This window comes from Crocuta crocuta, unplaced genomic scaffold, assembly GCF_008692635.1.
Source record: "Crocuta crocuta isolate KB4526 unplaced genomic scaffold, BGI_CrCroc_1.0 scaffold113, whole genome shotgun sequence".
Classification (NCBI taxonomy): domain Eukaryota; kingdom Metazoa; phylum Chordata; class Mammalia; order Carnivora; family Hyaenidae; genus Crocuta; species Crocuta crocuta.
In genome coordinates, this window is record NW_027530368.1 from 12,758,716 (window position 1) to 12,776,975 (window position 18,260).

The window sequence follows — 18,260 nt, forward strand, 5'->3', positions numbered from 1 at the left end:
GGTACACTAGCACCTCGCGCGCCAGGCGCAACGGGCAGAACACCGAGCCCTCCACCCCGCCCACACCTGCAGTCAGGATGTCGCTTGTAGTGCTTTGCTAGCTGGGGCCTGAGGATAGGAGGATGCCGCTAATCCACGGGGGTGGGAAACAGTCTATTTTTATTTGCTTTAGTAAGAATGTCCATTCTAAACCTGAGGCTAAGGGCTCATCGATATTTCTGACAGCGACTAGAACTTCCTAGACGTCGGAGTCCACGGAGGCTTTTCTGGGACTAGTCCGGCGCTGGCGGGGTGTTTGGTCCCACAGACTCCTACCCCAGCAGGGGTGGGGGTAGGGTGAGGGGATGTGGCGGCGCACCCGGCAATTTTTCTGGTTTCCTCGCAAACAATAAGGGGAGAGAGTTTATTCAAGCCCTGCGAGAGGGCCTGGTACTTTCGTTCTAAAGCTCTCGTTTCCTCGGGGAACAGAATTGCTACACGCAGTAGGTGCGTTGTCTTTAGTCTTCCCCGTTCCCTCTGGGGGCCGGAAGGGGTTAAACCTCAGGCTCCGGCGTCGCGGGAGAAGGTGAGGCTGTAAGGTCCGAGGGGTGGGAGTGCGGTCTGGGTGCTGGAGAGGTTTGGATGAATGGGGTCGTTCCTTTCTGCCGGAGCGGCCTTGTTATCAAGGAGGGGTGAGTGGGAAGTTTCTTGGACCTGACTGAAGGGGTAAGGGCATGCTTGGCCAAAGGAGAGACTCGGGATTAGATCTTGGATGAATTTCCAGGAGTCTAGAGTAGATTCTACAGCTGAGTGTAACTTTAGCGGAATGAAGATCTGAAAATCCACTCCTCCCCACTCCCACGAGACGAATGACACATTCCTCTATGGAAATGAGTGTTAAAAGATGATGGGATGTGAGACTCAATCTGGCCATTTTGGTGTTTTTTTTTCTCTTGCCCCTGCTTCTTCTCTGTTTGCTACGAATGGTTCCAGTTATCGTCCAAGAGTTGAAAATAAAGTCCATCGTCCCCTCCAGGTATCATTGGTTTGTGGAGAAGGGACTCGAACCCGGTAGGGACACTAACACGTGGGAGGAGGCTATGTTGCGATACTTGTTCCAATTCTTTCTGTAAAAGAAGCACTTAAACGAAAAGCAAAAATCTTAACAAAGGCAACCAACAATGAAAACCTTACAGTATGGGATGCATTTCTCAGGGCTTGCTCACAAAGATAATAAACAAATGGAATAACTTATTTTTGATATCTTATGAAATACTTTAAGTGCTGTACCTCAAAATGAAACACCCAAATTTAAGGCAATGAATTTCCTCCTTTTAGTGTTAACATGCTTGAGAAGTCGCTAGATTGTTGCTAAATGAAAATAATATTGACAGGTTTGGAAGACCGCTCCATGACTAACGCATAAACGCTGAAGAGAGGGTTTTGTTTTCTCTTTGAGGTTTCCTAATTCCCAGCCGGTTTGGGAACTTCTCAGCGCCAAGAGACTGTAATGTGTCGTTTATTGACTTTGCATGCTGCCTTTAAGTGTGCTTAATGGAGTAATAAACATTAGTCTTTGAGCCAAAGGAAAGAAAGCATCCTTTTTTTTTCTCATAAAAGTTATTTTTACTTTAGTGTACTTGACACACAATGTTACGTTAGTTTCTGGTGTAAAACATCTTGATTCAACTTCTCTATATTGATATTCCCTGCTCACAAGTGTAGCTACCATCTGTCATCCTACAACCAATTAACAATACCATTGCCTTTTATTCCCGTGACTTATTTCATAACTGGAAGCCTGTATTTCTTTCTACCCTTCCCTCTGGCAACCATCAGTTTGTTCTTTGTATTTACATAGATTCTTACTTTTTTCATTTTGTTTTTGTTTAAATTTTTTTTTAAAATTTCACTTATAGGTGATATCGTATGGTATTTATCTTTCTCAGTCTGACTTATTTCACTTAGCATAATAATCTCTTAGGTCTGTCCATGTTGTTGCAAATGGAATGATCTTATCCTTAGCATGCATCCATTTTTTTTTTTTTAAAGTTTATTTATTTTGAGAGAGAAAAAGAGAGAGAGAGAAAGAGCCAATCCCAGGCAGGCTCCTTACTGTCAGCAAGGAGCCCCACATGGGACTCGATCCACAAATGGAGATCATGAATGACCTGGGCAGAAATCAAGAGTCAGATGCTTAATGGAATGAGCCCCCCACCACCACCCCCCAGTGCCCCTAGAAAGCATTTGTTTAATAAAAATATTTAACTTAAGTCCCTAGGGAAATCTTTGATACAAAATGTCCTTTTAAAGAACTTACTCATTCACTTATCAGAGAGGAGGGTTTGTTTCTTAAAGATTAATTCTGATCTAAATGAAATCTTTGGCCTTAACTAATGGAAAGGAGAAGGAAAGATAGAGACAAGAATTGTTTCTCTGGGAGGAGACTGCAATCAGGGATATACTGTACTGATAATCAGTCCCTCAATGAATGCCAACCCCTTCTCAGCATCAAACTAGCAGATTAGATGGACTGGCAGAAGGAATTCATATTACTTGTATATCTTGATGACCACCCAGAGCTTCTCTAAGTACAAAATGTTCTCCATATATTCTGTCATTTTATGAAAATGTCCTTGAGCCCAAATGTACTTAGGCAACCTTAAATCAGAGCTTCAATCCCAGTGTCACAAAGTTCTCACTGGTGTATCCAGGCATGTTTGAGTTTCTTCTTTTCCTGTCTATCGGCTCCCATACTGTATTTACCTGAATTAGAACTCAGCCAGAGGGAGTCTGTTTTTTTTTTTAATTTTTTTTAATGTTTTATTTATTTCTAGGAGAGAGAGAGAGAGACAGCGTGAGCAGGGGAGGGTCAGAGAGAGAGGGAGTCACAGACTGAAACAGGCTCCAGGCTGGCAGTCAGCACAGAGCCCAACGCGGGGCTCGAACCCACGAACCGTGAGATCATGACCTAAGCGAAAGTCGGACGCTTAACCGACTAAGCCACCCAGGCGCCCCAGAGGGAGTTTGTTTTTTCTAGTCCTGGCTGCTGAACTGATTTTTATGGTGAAGGTTCTGTATAGGTATACACTATACCTGCCTTCCTCATTATTTGTGTAAAGGATATACTTTTGATAAGGTGTTCATAAACGTTTAAAACTTGCAAGTAAGTAGTGGGTTTTAAAGCGTTGGAAAACAAGCTAATTTTAAGAATTACATCTTCAGAGTAAGGAGTTGGTAAGAGCTTACCCTTCCACAAATTTGAAGCAAGTTCATTTGAATCATAAAACTGCACGAATTAAAAAGTGCCACTGTTTTTCTGAAATGTTTTATTTTTGAGAGAGAGATGGAGACAGCATGTGGGGGGGGAGGGGCAGAGTGAGAGGGAGACACTGAATGGGAAGCAGGCTTCAGGCTCTGAGTTGTCAGCACAGGGGGAACCACAAGCCAACCACGAACCAAACCATGAGATAACCTGAGCTGAAGCTAGATGCTTAGCTGAGAGCCACCCAGGCTCTCCTAAAAAGATGTCACTGTATTTTATATGCATGACCATATTTATACCATACCACAATACTGCCATGCAATTATTGTTTTATAAAATATTGCTGGTTCCTCATTTTAAAATATGAGGATATAATAATCAGAATATATTTGAAAAACAGAATGATTATGTAATTCAATTTTAGTACCACTCCTTGGCAATAAGAGAGTTTTATATTGGATTTTACCCCATTCTCAAGTATTTGTTTCTAAGGGAATTAATTCACATTGCAAAAACTAGCAACTTGTTTTAGATAATAGTTACTCTAAATTATTTTGCATGTAATTTGAGGGTTTTTTTTTTTTGGTGGGGGGAGGTTTTACTTGTGCGTCAAAGGAGCAGATTTTTCTCATTTTGCCAATAATTGGTTGTCATTTAGTTATTCCATCAGACTATAATTGATGTTTTTAGATCTACTGATCAGTTTTGTTTTAAATACTTGACTGCTTAACTATCAGTAAGGGTAGTAAAATATTATATAGACTGCTTTGATTATTTTTTCCTAGCAAACTCATTTTTAATTTCTAATAGGAAATGTTTATTGAATTTACTATGTGTTCTCAAACAGTTGAGTAGTATAAATATCTGAATGATATAAAATAACAAAATTTCACTCCTGTATTCTTTGTTTTTATTACCCTCCTCAGAGACAACCATTCTAGATTATTTTTCTTTTGATCGACTTAGTTATATTGACATACTTTATCAATAATCCAGGATGCTGTAAGCTAAATTCCTTGATAATTAGAAACTTTTACCTGATCCATCTAATAAATGTCCTTCAAGTTTATGTTTAAATATGCATAAAATGAGAGGTATATTATTGGAGAGTATGAAATAGTGTTTTCAAATTAAAGCTAGTTTTTATCCCTGGAGGTGATGACATATTTGTCTGTGAAAGTAAAACACAAAATGTATTCATTACTTTTTCTTTCTTTCTAGTTATAATTATTCACAATGTTTCCACTGACTGAGGAAAATAAGCATGTGGCCCAGTTGTTGCTCAGTACTGGTACCTGTCCCAGATGTATCTTCAGATTCTGTGGTGTGGATTTTCATGCACCTTACAAACTTCCCTACAAGGTACTTTCAATTTGTTTCTGAAGAAAGTTTCTCTATTCTAAAATGGTTAACTGCACATTTGAGGGCAAGCATCTATCCATTGCTCTTCATTAAATTAAAAAAAAACTATAATACAATAATTACTGATAATGGTAATTATGGAATTTCCACTAGTACCATAAAAGTGTAAATTCCTTCTTAAGTGATTATATCTAACACTTAATGTAGTGGGATCTTTGTGGAGCACATCCTGATGTGTGTAATGTTTGTATATACTTCTAAAAATTAGATACCAAAAAATAGTACTTCTAATCAGACATTAGCGATATGTGACAGGAGGAGGATGACAGTCCTGAGATCTGCTACTAAGTATGGATTTGGCTGCATTTTTTTTCTTCTTCTGTTTTCTGTATTACCATTTGTACTTAGAAATAGGTGTTTATAATCCTCCAGAAGTAAATGCTTATCATCATCATTATCTAGTGCTATTAATAACAACAAAAATAATATACAGAGATCTTTGACATTTATAGTAATATACACAGAGATTTAACTTTTAGCAATACTTTCACATAAAATATGTAACATTTTGTGAAATACACTTGATTCTAATAGTGATGTTCTTTTTAGAGACAATAATTATATATGTGAAAATATACCTATATAAACCGTATATATGCATACTCAGAAGAAACACTCAGTTTCTTATGATTTTTTATTTTTTTATTTTTGAGAAAGAGAGAGAGAGTGGGGAAGGGGATGAGAGAGGGCAGACAGAGGATCTGAAACAGGCTCTATGCTGACAACATAGAGCCTGATATAGGGCTCGAACTCATAAACTGGGAGATCATGCCCCGAGCTGAAGTCAGACCGACCAGGCACCCCATTTTACAGTTTTTAAAAATTGCTTAAGAGTTAGAAATATCAGTCATTTTCCCTATGTATTAGTTGTTTCTATTATTTTGGAAATAATAATTATATCCAGTGTTCATATAACATTATTATATGTCAAGCTCTCATTTAATCTTAATAATAACCTATTAGGTAAGTACATACTATGATTGTCTCTATTTTCAGATGAAGAAACTGAGGCACAGAGAGGTTAAACAACCTGCCCAATTTACACAGCTATTAAGTGAGCAAGCTAGGATATGAACTATCTGTCTGAATCCAAAGCCTAGAATTTGGAGCTAGAAGACATGGATTTGAATCCCAGTTCCAGCTTCAATTTTCTCCTCTCTAAATGGGAATGATGATAACATCCACCTCACAGGATTTTAAGGGACAATATCTAATAAAGTATGTGAAAACACTTTGAAAATGGTACCTATGCTATGATGATTAATATATATGTGTATATTCATTTATACACACTATGACTATAAAATAATAAGACTGGTTTTGTATAACTCTCCTTACACAGTTTTCAGACATTATTTTATCATTCTATGCATTTGTTGTAAGATATTTAAAAAATATCTTTTATAAAGAAACTTAGTGTTTATTTGTATCATTATGTAAATATGAAAATATTTGAAGAATGTTTTTTTGGTAAACGTACTTAAGTTTTGATCTTTTCTAGTCATATTACTATTTATGTACACATACACATATACTATGTTATATGACATTCTAGAACTTAGCTAATAAAACATATTTGTCTGGGTCACAGTATACCTATATGTGTATGTATATATGAATATTTCTGTTAAAGATAAAATAGGAGAGCTAATGTCTTAATAAAATGAATTAGATTTGTTTTAGTGAAAGATTTTTTTATGCTTTAGAGTCAGTAAATTGTAATCTGAGTGAATTTCAAAAAGTATATTTATTCAAAAACTGAGTAATAAAATCTGTCTAATTTAGGCAAAACAAAAAAAGTCCTCTGAGATTTTAGATGAATGGAATGTCTGAAATATGAGAACAGTTCCAAAGGAATGCAACTTTTATACTTGATCTTAGCCAAAAGGCCGAGAAACAATGGGGAATGCAACTTTTAACATTCTACTATAAAGGGTGACAGAAATTAGGCAAACCAGAATGTAGTAGAAGGCTTCTTTCAGTTAATGCATATATGGTTTTTGTAATTATGGTGCCAAATTTCAGCACTGCCACCATCTGTTTACCTTTGTTTAGTAACTTGTCTTGAAATTATTTTTACTTAATAGACGTATAATCTCTAAGTTTTCAGAATTCATTTTAAACAAATATTGTACAAATGAGGTTTTAGTGCTTCTGAGATTATTAAATAACCTAACAAGGATAGAATTCAGTTTGTATTTCTATTTGTTAATAATTAGAAATGAAGCTTTTTTAAATCTAAAATTAGGAAGTGAAGGATCCTCATGACATAGCTACAAACCAAATTACAAGCATACTTTGGACATATTAGAGGTTTGGTTCCAGACTACCGTAATAAAGGGAATATCACAATTAAGTGAGTCAAATTAATTTTTTGGTTTCCCAGTGCATATGAAACTTGTTTACACTATACTGTAGTCTTTTAAGTGTGTAATAGCTTTATGTCTAAAATGTACATAATTAAAAAATAATTTATTGCTAAAAAATGCTAACCATCATTTGAGTTTCCAGAGAGTTATAATCCCTGATCATAGGTCACTATAAAAAATATAATAATGGAAAGGTTTGAAATATTGTGAGAATTACTAAAATGTGACACAGACACACGGTGAGCAAATGTTAGAAAAATGGTGCTGGTAGACTTGCTTGATGCAAGGTTGCCACAAAACTTCAATTTGTAAAGATGCAGTATCTGCAAAGCAGAATAGACTGAAGCACAGTAAAACGAGTTACATCTGTAATAAATTTGTTAGTGGAACTTTTCTGCCTCCGATTTAGGACTTTAGCTTCACTAATATATAAAACTCTTTTGGAAAAACATTCACTCATATATTGTAGGAGTTAGGTAATTCTCTTTTAAGTTCCCCAGAAAGCTAGTGCTGGCTAGTAAGGTTAAGTGATTTCTCCAAAATTGATATAAATCAATATTGTATAAGTCTGTGATATATGGTAATTTCACTTCTGTTTTCATCCTAACCTTAAGGGCATTGTCAAAGAGTTATTACTCTCTTCAAATTAACTTTCCAGGAGTTGCTCAATGAACTACAGAAATTTTTGGAAACTGAAAACGAGGAATTCATTTTGGATATTCCAAACCCACCTCCCAAGAAAATTCGACTACAAGAACTAGAAGATGGAATTGATGGGATTGATAATCTGAGTCAAAATGGAGAGGGGAGGGTCTCCGTTATGGAAGACGGTAGCATCGCTTCTAAGAACTCAAATTTAAATGTGTGCAATGTATGTCTAGGAATTCTTCAAGAATTCTGTGAAAAAGAGTTCATTAAAAAGGTAAATAATCTGTTTTTTATTATATGTGCGATTATGTAGAAATTTTCAGTTCTAAGGCCTAGAATGCTTGTATCTAAAGGAGCAAAATCATTCACATCAACTTGTTTAACATCAATGGATCATTAAAACGTTTTTAAAGTTTTTTTTTTTAAAGCCTACTCTCAAATTACTTTTTTATTAACAAGATACCTGAAAGTTAATGAAATACGTGTCCTTGCATTTCAGTCATGAGTGTTACTCAACTGAAGAAAAATATAGCCGTTTTCCCTCTGCTGTTTAACATAGCTGAGGGATTAGAGAAAAGGTCTTAGTCATACCTATTAATGTCTTGAAATGACAAGTGTTACCGTCTTGTGGAAGGTACATGATTGAATGTGGGATGGTCTTTTGTTTCTAGCTGTCAGGAGCGCCAAATTTGACTTTACTGTGTTTAAAAAGATTTTTTTTTTTTAATTAGGAGGTGATATAATAGAAAACTGTTTTGACATTCAACAGATTTGTTCTGCAAGTGAGTCCTGGCTGTTTTGGTATCTTGTGATATCAGTTGTTCAGGGTTATAGTTAGCAAATATTTGATTTCACGATACTTATGAGAATTCCCAGAGGTGAAAGTTTACAGGTGTAGTGTAATCTCCTAGCCCCAAAATCCATGTTATGAAGATGAGTATAAAACTTGCAGCAATTCCTGAGAATTTATATAATACTGTTTTATATAATTAAAAAATGCTTTTATTTAATACTTTTTTAGGTGTGCCAAAAAGTTGAGGCCTCTGGTTTTGAATTTACCAACTTGGTATTTTCAGTCTCCTTCCCACCACAGCTATCTGTAAGAGAGGTAAGGTCATTTAAATGCATAAAACTGTATGTGACATGCATGCTAGAAATTTCTCAAAAAATGGAGATGTAAGAATATGCCTTACCATATTTTCTACTTTTTATGGGCTTATTGAATAATTGATGATTGAAAGCATGGCATTATTATAGCTGCTTAATAATGTTGAATGAATGGATTTAAAAAAGGAATTATTATTTTAGTTTATAATAGGACTGTCTCTTATTTATTTTTTTTAGTTTTTAATATTTATTGTGTCAGCAGGGCTGAGAATATCACATGGTTCAGTCTTCTGCGGAAAGTTATATAATAAAAGCCTAGCGCCTTTGAACATGAAAAACATCCCAAAGGCCAGGAGTCCTCTAAAGGAATTGAAAGGTAGAGATTTCAGAGAATTTCTCTCATTTTCAATATGTGAAGTGACTAGTTTAAGTCACTTTTTGAAGAACTTCATGAAGAACACAGTGTTCCTTATGCCATTAAAAGGACTGTTTTTGTTTTTTTTTTAAAGGTCCTCATTCTATTAGCAGGTATTCATTAAGCTTTAGATCTGTGTGAGACATGGTGATCAGAGAAAGAGATTTGACCAGGACCTCAGAGATGTTTTGGGGCAGATGTATATACATTTTATAATGGTCCTGGCGTGGGGTCATTTCAGTTATGATTAACCTCCTTATTTTCTGGAGTCCATGGAAAAACGGAGAGAAATGGGCTCATGTTTATTTTAACTTTTTCCTTTGTTAAGTGAAAAAAATAATAGTAATCATTACTGTAACATTTTTGTGTGTCAAAACTGACATGAAAACATAAAACTATCTTTGTTAATACTGTTAAATGAATTATAAGGAGAATGACCCTTGTAATCTCAATTTACAACGAGTTCTAAACATATCCATTTATGTTTGTAAGGTGTTTTTTCCCTAAGAATCTAAAAGCATCACCCGAACATTGTATCTTATACCATCACTCTCTTGAGTGAGCAAAATATGTTGTAGCAAATTATATGTTTATTAGCCTCCAAAAGGCTGAAGATTAACTTGACTTGTTGAAGCTGGATGAATAGTAAAGAGCTGGGAAGTAAAAAAGAGTATTGTTTTTAAGTAGTATCTATTGATGACAAGATGACTGAACTAATAGAATAAAGGAGATGATGATGAGGTACAGAGGTTTATAAGCACATAAAATCATTTCTAGTGAATAGTCAAAGTGTTTTTCACGGATAGGTCATTTTAAGAATCCAGTTTTGGTAGCGAGAAACTGACTTCCGAAAGTTAAGTGACTCATAAAAAGTTACAGTGTTTGAGTAATAAACATAGAAATAAGAAGCATATTTTCTAAGTACGGTTATATATCTTACCACCAAGTTCTTTTTGACATTAAAATTTGTATTCCATTTTTATCACTTAAGTGATCATTTTAACATATCCATTTAATAGTTATTGAATACTTATGAAGTATTTATATTCCATATTAGAAATGGAAAATGCTTTTTAAAAGACAGAATTATTCTGCTTAAACTTTATTTACTTTTTAAAAAACATTCATTTTTGAGTGAGCGAGAATGAGCGGGGGAGGGGCAGAGAGAGGAGGGAACAGAGGATCTGAAGTGGCCTTACCCTGACAGGAGCAAGCTTGATGTGTGGCTCCAACTCATGAAATGCAAGCTTGTGACTTGAACCGAAGTCGGATGCTCAACTGACTGAGGTACTCAGGAGCCCCTTTATTTACCTTTTATAACTGATTTTAACCATGAGATTTAGCAGAAATATGTGATTATTCCAGTTATTGGAGAATTAATACATTTCCACATGTGTGTTCAGTGACTCATTGCTTTCCTTTATATTGAGTAATATATTTTTACCCATTCTTTTCTTAAGAATATTAATTATTAAAGTATGCAGTATTATGTGCAGTATACTATTCAGATTTCTTTAGTAAATTGTGTTTATGGTTCATTTTGTGATTTTCTTTCATTATTATGTTTTGTTACTTTCTTTTATTGCTGTCTTTTATTGCTTCTTTGAAGTTGAGATATGATATGTACGCTAGAGTGGATATAAATTGTTTTTTAAACTAGTTAACTAATTTGTTACATATCCCAATTTAAACAGATTACACATTTTCAGGGTATTCTTGCATTTTGAATATAAATTCTGTGACTTCTTTAGTAGCATGTTTCTTCTACATTATAGTGTTTCAACTTAGATCTTGTAAAACTTAGAACTTGTTTGTCCGTGTAAGATAAAGATTAATACATGTGGAATTGATTGATGCTGGTTATCTCATAATTCGGAGTGGAATATGCAATTGAGTGAATTTGAATGATTCAGTGTTTTCCACTTCTAAAGAAAAAAAATATGATCACAGATACATTGATTTGAAAGCAAATAACTTTTTATCAACAAGGTAATCCTATATGTCTCCTTACTAAAGAACCAAGGGAAGGGATGAGCTCAAGTAAAGGTGTTTTTTTTAAATTAAAGTATTAAATTTATATTAATTCTTCTATATTTGGCCCAAGCAGTCCCTCCTAGCTACAGCTATAGTTTTTATATATCATCATTATAAAAGCACTAATTTAAAAGCTTAGGTGGAAAAGCTCTCAGTTGATATAACCATCCTCTTGCACTGAGTTTGGGAGAATATGGGCAGAGAGGTAGAATATATCTTTGTGTGTTTTCCTAGGAACTGTCTGCTCTGGTTGGGATAGTTTTAGACTGAATAGTGCTAAAGAGGAGGAAAACAAGCAGATTAACTGGAAAACCCTGTTAGACATCAAGTAAGACATGATAAGCAGAATAAATGGAAGCGATATTCAGGCAGTCACAAAAGACAAATCTTGAACCTAACTGGATGTAATACTTAGAGGCTCCAAAGTCTTTATAACAGCATATGAAATTTGAATGATAAAGTTGAGATTATAAAGGGTAGTATGTTATGTATATCATTTATAAGTATATCATGACCATGATGATGACTTTCTGGATTTGGGCTCACCACTTGAATGTAACAAAGTAAGGATGTGTTTTTTATGAGAGTCAGATTTGTTAAAAGAGGTATAATGGTGTGATAATGGCAAGAAATTATATACCTGCATTGAGATCAGAGATCCTGTGAGTGGAAGGATACTGAACACCATCCAGAGGAGAATAAAAGGAGAGAGATGGGATAGATACAGGCATGGAAGTGTATTGTATGACCATTGGCCAAAGGAAGAGGTGATGAGTTGCAGACATAAGAGGTTATGTGCTTACATAACCTTTATGTCATAAAGGTTAGTGCTTACAGTAGTATCAGGGACTCCCAGTGTCTAGGCACTTGATGCAAATCACATTTGGTTAAAAGCACATTGGTGGCTTTTGAGTTACAACAGTGTCTTCTCCTAAAGTAGTGGTTTCCAAACTCTAATATGCATAGGACTCATTTGGAGAGTTTCCCAGGCCCCATCCTTAGAGATTCTGATGAGTAGTTTGATGGGACCCATGAATTTGTGTTTCTGACAAGCTCCTGGGTGATGTTGGTGCTGCTACAAAGCACCACACCATGAGAACCACTGTCCTTAAGGATAATGGCAGGAATAATCTAGTCTGATAATAAACTGAGTACTTTTTTTTTTTAATAGTTTTTATTTATTTTTGGAACAGAGAAAGATGGAGCATGAGCAGGGGAGGAGCAGAGAGAGAGGGAGACACAGAATCTGAAACAGGCTCCAGGCTCTGAGCTGCCTGCACAGAACCCAGTGCAAGGCTTGAACCCATGAACTGTGAGATCATGACCTGAGCCGAAGTTGGATGCTTAACCGACTGAGCCACTCAAGCGCCCCCTTGAGTACTTTTTAAAATTTATATTCCTGATAGGAAGAGAGAAACAAGCATAATAATATATCTGACACTTTTTTTTTATCCTACACTTTTGATAGGTAGATGTCAAAGAGTCCAAAGAAAAGGAAGTCAAAGAAAAATGGAAGAGGAATCTGGCTGGAAGATAAAAGGATTGGGAGGTTTAGAGAAAGTACAATTCAGACTTTAAGTAAAACCAAATAATCCCAACCAATAAAAGAAAGTTTAAGGATAAAAATACATCTCAATGAAGAAGAAATTGGGGCATCTCTTTCTCCCTGTATTTATATAAACCTATGTATTTATATATTTATGTATATTTATTTGATCTTTTATTTTAGAACATTTCAAAAGTAGTAAGGCTAGCCTAGTGAGCCCCTAAGTATATATCCTCCAACTCTAATTGTAAAATTTTTGCCAAACTGAAGTTCTTTTCCAAAAAAAAAAAAAGATATGGGAAAGGTAAAGTCAGAGTAATGCAAAAAGTCAGAGTAAGAAGGAGGCTTGGCTCTGTAACAGCAACTGGAAAATAAAATCTAATGAGTAGAAGCTTGCAAGAACTGCTCAGGAACACTTAGGGTACTTTAAATTATGATTACAAGAAGAAAGAGATGAAAAAGGGAATGGGTCTGCTATTTGGAACTGATGGTATATTGGTGATGGATGACACAGAGAAAATGGAACTTATGAAAATGTTATTTTGTTTCTGTCCTTTCTATCAAGGAAAAGGATGTCCAGCATAAATGAGTAAAATGATCATTGATTGGTGAGGGAGAGTGAGAGCTCCACATGGTGAAGCTACTCTAATCGAGTTCAGGTTTTTGGGCCTGGACATCCAGGATGGATTCAGAAAGAACTTGCAGTTGTCCATGATCTTTGAGAGCTCTTAAAAGATAGCAGATTTTCCAGATGACGAGACAGATAAGGACAGCTACAATTTTCTAAAGATGGTTTTGTTGACTACCAACTGGTGAGCTTGACCCTAACCCCCTGGCAGTATTCTAGATCAAGAACTAAAAAGTAAATTGTGGGCACTGAGGGTAAGGAAAACTTGGTGAACACCCCAAACAGATTCATTAAGAACAAATTATGTCTGCATCATTTCTTCCTTGTGTAGGCCTGCAGGACTGGTAGAGCAGGGAAATAGAAATACAGTACCAGCTGTGTGACTGGGATTTAGCTAGTCATTTGACCAGGTTTTTTTCTCATGATAACTTCCTGTGGCAGGAAACATGAGCAGAATGTGAAGACAGTTGGGTGGGTTGTACATGGCTGGACATACCCAAACGGAACTGATTCGTAACTGATTTCACACTGGACAGTGTTCCTCCAAGTGTGCTCTGCAGATTGAAAGTCGCTTGGAGAAAGGTGTTGAAAGCAGATTGCCGGACCTTGTCTTAAGCCTCCTAAATCAGAATCTCTAGATAGAGGGCATAGAAGCCCTTCTACAATTAAAGTACACACTGAAATTCAAGAATCACGCAACTTCGGAGAGATTCTTTGCTGCAAGGTTCTTTTCAGACATCTCATTCATGATTTCTACCAGTGATGATATAACGGTAGCACTCACTACAGATGTGCATGACACAGACTTAAGAATATAGCAGATAGGCTGAGTATTAGAATTGAGATCCAAAAGATCTCAAGAATAGGGAAAATCTAACAAGCTGAAATGTAACAGGAGTAAACATAAGTTCTTATACATGGATTTAGAAAAACAACTGCGAAGTAAAGGACAGAGCAGGACTGACTTAAAAACTGTGTTTATAGACAAGGTGTAAGTGTTTTAGTTAATAAGACTAATTAATAAGACTAATTAATAATAGTTAATTCCCCAGTAAGAATTAGGGGATTGATGTGTATAACCTCTTTGGACTTTAGTCCAGATATTAAAAGTATAGTGTCTGGAAAGATGAAGGTGGTGGTCCATCCTGTTTAGCCCAGTGCTGGCCATTCATGGACTGCCGTATTCAGATGGAGCATACTACTTTGGGAGGAACAAGGGCAAATGGAAAGGCATTATTTTATAGTCCACACCCTAATCCTGGAAACCTTACTTTACATGGGGAAAATAAGGAGGAGGGTTTTATGGATGTGATTAAGATTAAAGATCCTGAGATGGAGAAATTATTCTGAATTATCTGGGTGAGCTCAACCTAATTACATGTGTCCTTAAAAGTACCTTTCTTGGCTGAGGTCAGAGTCAGAGGAAGATGTGATTATAAAATAACAGTCAAATGCAATGTTGCTTGCTTTGTAGATAGTGGAAAGGAACCAAGGAATATGGGTGGCCCCTAGAAGCTAGAAGGGACAAGGAAATGCATCCTTCTAGTCTATATCCTCCAGAAAGGAATGTCAACCCTGTTGACAGCTTTATTGTAGCCCAGTGAGACCCGTGTTAGACCTCTGACCTAACTGTAAGATAATACAGTTAAGAACTAGAAGATAATAAATTCGTACTGCTTTAAATCACTTTGTTTGCAGTGAATTGTTATAGTAGCCAAAGAAAACAAATACCGAGGAGTGCATTTTGAACGGTGGACACATCTGAAACCTGGTCAAGGAGCCACTGCCGCAGGAACTCGGGTTATTTAATTTGGAGAATGTATGAGTAGTGGGATGAATTTGCTCTTCAATATTTGAGGGGTTTTCTGTTTCAATGATGAAATCAGGATGGAAAGAATTTTCAGCTATAAGGAATTATCCAGAACAGGATTGACTGTTTTCAGAGATAGTGTATTTCCTATACCAGAATATTTAAGCTAAGGCTGGGTAACTACTTGACAGGAAATGTACACCATATAGATGGTTAGACTAGAAACTTTGTTCAGCTTTTTCAATTCCAAGATCCTATATAGTTTTAAGAAAAATATTTATTACATTAGTTATTTTTTTGTTACCTTATATTCATGATTGAGTTCTCTAGACTTCTTCACCACATTAAAATTAGTGCCACACTAAAATTATAGAATGAATGATCTAGACTTATGCTAATATTAGACTAAACTTACATTTATGGGAAAAAAGCATTCCATTAAGTCGTTTTAAAAATAAACGCTTTAAAGTCCTGTTCTTTTAGGTTCATCTTTATTAGTGTGGTCCAGTAGAGGGCAATATTGCACCATCAGTTTGGTTTTTTAGTAGTGTGTAGAAACTGTTTTCTCACTTTATTGATTCTTATGCAACTTGTTGGGAGTTGCATTTGTCAAATCAAAACTTTTCTTTCCATTTTTTTAATGTTTTATTTTTTTATTTTTGAGATAGAAAGGGAGACAGCATATGAGCGAGGAAACGGGGGCAGAGAGAGAGAGGGAGACAAAGAATAGAGGCAGGCTCCAGACTCTGAGCTGTCAGCACAGAGCCTGACATGGGGCTTGAACTCACGACCTGTGAGATCATACCTGAGCTGAAGTCTGACGCTTAACCATCTAAGCTGCCCAGGCACCACCCACCCTTTCATTTTTATACTTGTAGTACCTTCATGCTTTGCGCTAAGTACTAGATTATACCTGTAGTATCTTCATGCTTTGCACTAAGTACTAGAAGTTATACATAGCCCTAGAAAACTAACCAAAAATAAAAGCAGTACCATTTCTGTGGTGGCAGTTTATATTTACAGTCTTTTTTCTTAAATTCTGACAAATGGATATTGAAAGGATTGGATATTTACTTAAATCCATGAGTTCATAACGAATTTGGGATCATCATCTCATTAAGAATCTAACGAAAGCAATTGAATCCCTTTCCTAAACATGTACGTTTCAAAAATTTGCATGTACTTATAGGGCCTCTTAAACTTCTGGCTATTAATCTAGGATCTTTCTTAATTGAATATTCCAGAACCTGCCCCCTCCAACTGATTGATGCACTTATGTTTTCTAAAGGGCGATGTTTTTTTCTAATTATGTTGAAATCATAGAACAAAATTTGTTGAAATCACTTTTTCAAATACGGAGACTATGCTTTCAAGTTCATATTGTGTATGCAGGTTCATTCATTAACCTGACTCTGATTTGTCATGTGTAGTTTCAGCTTTTTGTTCATGTTCCATGACTTCTCACATTCTATTTTGCATGACAAACACCTTGCCTAATCAGTGTGTGTTCTCTCTCACCTACCATTTAAGAGCAACTGAAGGTTCATTTTGACTAACAAACTTTTTCCAGACTTACTAAGGAGCTTTCAGAATTTGTAACCCTCTTTTTCATTAGGTTAGTTGGTTAGAACTTGCTTCAATCCCTGTGTGGTCCACTAAATCACGCAGAACCTGTTTTTATAAGGTTGCTGCATGAGACACTGAAAAACATGCACAATTATAGAGATCACTGGCTCTGCTCCGTAAGTATCTTTCAGTAGACTCTTCATGGATGGGTTGGGGGGATAGTAACCTTGCTATGTTTTGGATATACAGGCTGCAACTTTAAAAACCCTTCAGAGGACATGAAGCAACTTAAACCTCTATTTCTTATAAAAAGTTACTCCCAAAGCATGCCCCTGTGAGCACAAGTAAGTGTATGAAGGTCTGCATCATTAGAATCACAGAATTATTGATCTGTAGGAGACATTGGTGAACTAGAACAAAGCTCCCAGCTTTTTATGGTACTCACTAAAAAACGATGATGTGTATATGGCTGTGATTTGCAGAGCTCTGACCATGTCCCACCCTCAGTATAAATAAATCCATTCAGAATCTCTGATGGAGAATCCAGGAGTTGCTAACCTTTTAATCTCTCACAGGTCAATGAATCCCCTATATCTATGATTTAGAAAAAAGATAGGTTGGATGATTTGTTCTTCAGTCTTAAAGATTAGGACTGTTTCACTAATCATCTCACTCATCCTCATTTGAAGCGGAGAAAACCAATGCTTGCCTAATGTGTCATATTTATTAGAATTTGGGGTGCCTCCCTGATTTGTGCTCCTTTTTTTTTTTTAGACCATACNCCGACTGAGCCACCCAGGTGCCCCTATTACCTTTTTAAAACTACCTTATTAAGCCATACATTCAAGAACATAAATAAGGATCAAGGGCTCACCAGAATGAGAATCTAGTCAAAGGTGCTGTGTTAGGGGGGACATGGGACTAGACATGGTAGTTGGTTCAGGATTCTGTTAGTCAATATATAGCTGGGACACATGTTCCAAGGGAGAAAGGTTGAGTAATATGCAATTAGTCAAATTCTATACAGAACCCCAGTCCTGGTTAGGATGAAGAATCAGAAGTCCATCTGTCCAGGAGTCAGAGCAGGTATTAAAGAGACCTAATAATGCATTATTAGGGGTGCAGGCACAGAGGAGCCCAACATATAAAACAAAACCCATTCCCAAGGTCATCGCAGCATGTAGCAAAGAGGAACGTATTCTATTCCTGGGAATGAGATGCCATGGTGAAGCAGGACTAGAAACAAGGCTAATTTTAAAGACCACCACCTTAATAATATGTATATTGAAATCAAGAATGCAGTTGGCAGGGCACCTGGGTGGCTCAGCTGTGTGAGCATCTGACTCTTGATTTCATCTCATGTCATGATCCCAGGGTCATGGGATCTAGCCCTGAGTTGGCTCCATGGTGAGCATGGAGCCTGCATAAGATATTCTCTCTCTCTCTCTCTCTCTCTCTCTCTCTCTCTCTC

The 18,260-nt window shown here is 36.2% G+C and overlaps 1 protein-coding gene across 5 annotated transcripts in view; it reads left to right on the forward strand.

Annotated features, from left to right (window-relative positions):
- The first annotated feature begins 401 nt into the window (after positions 1 to 401).
- PUS10 (pseudouridine synthase 10) overlaps positions 402 to 18,260 on the forward strand; it is a 73,063-nt gene continuing 55,204 nt past the window's right edge. For 3 of the 5 annotated variants that reach the window (XM_077766466.1, XM_077766463.1, XM_077766467.1), the window contains exons 1-4: positions 515 to 565; positions 4,466 to 4,606; positions 7,694 to 7,957; positions 8,705 to 8,791. In XM_077766466.1, the coding sequence (XP_077622592.1) occupies positions 4,481 to 4,606; positions 7,694 to 7,957; positions 8,705 to 8,791 (477 nt within the window). In that variant the 5' untranslated portion in view covers positions 515 to 565; positions 4,466 to 4,480. Of the gene's footprint in view, positions 487 to 514; positions 566 to 588; positions 672 to 4,465; positions 4,607 to 7,693; positions 7,958 to 8,704; positions 8,792 to 18,260 lie in introns of those variants that run through there. The other 2 variants (XM_077766464.1, XM_077766465.1) reach the window with 2 other exon arrangements.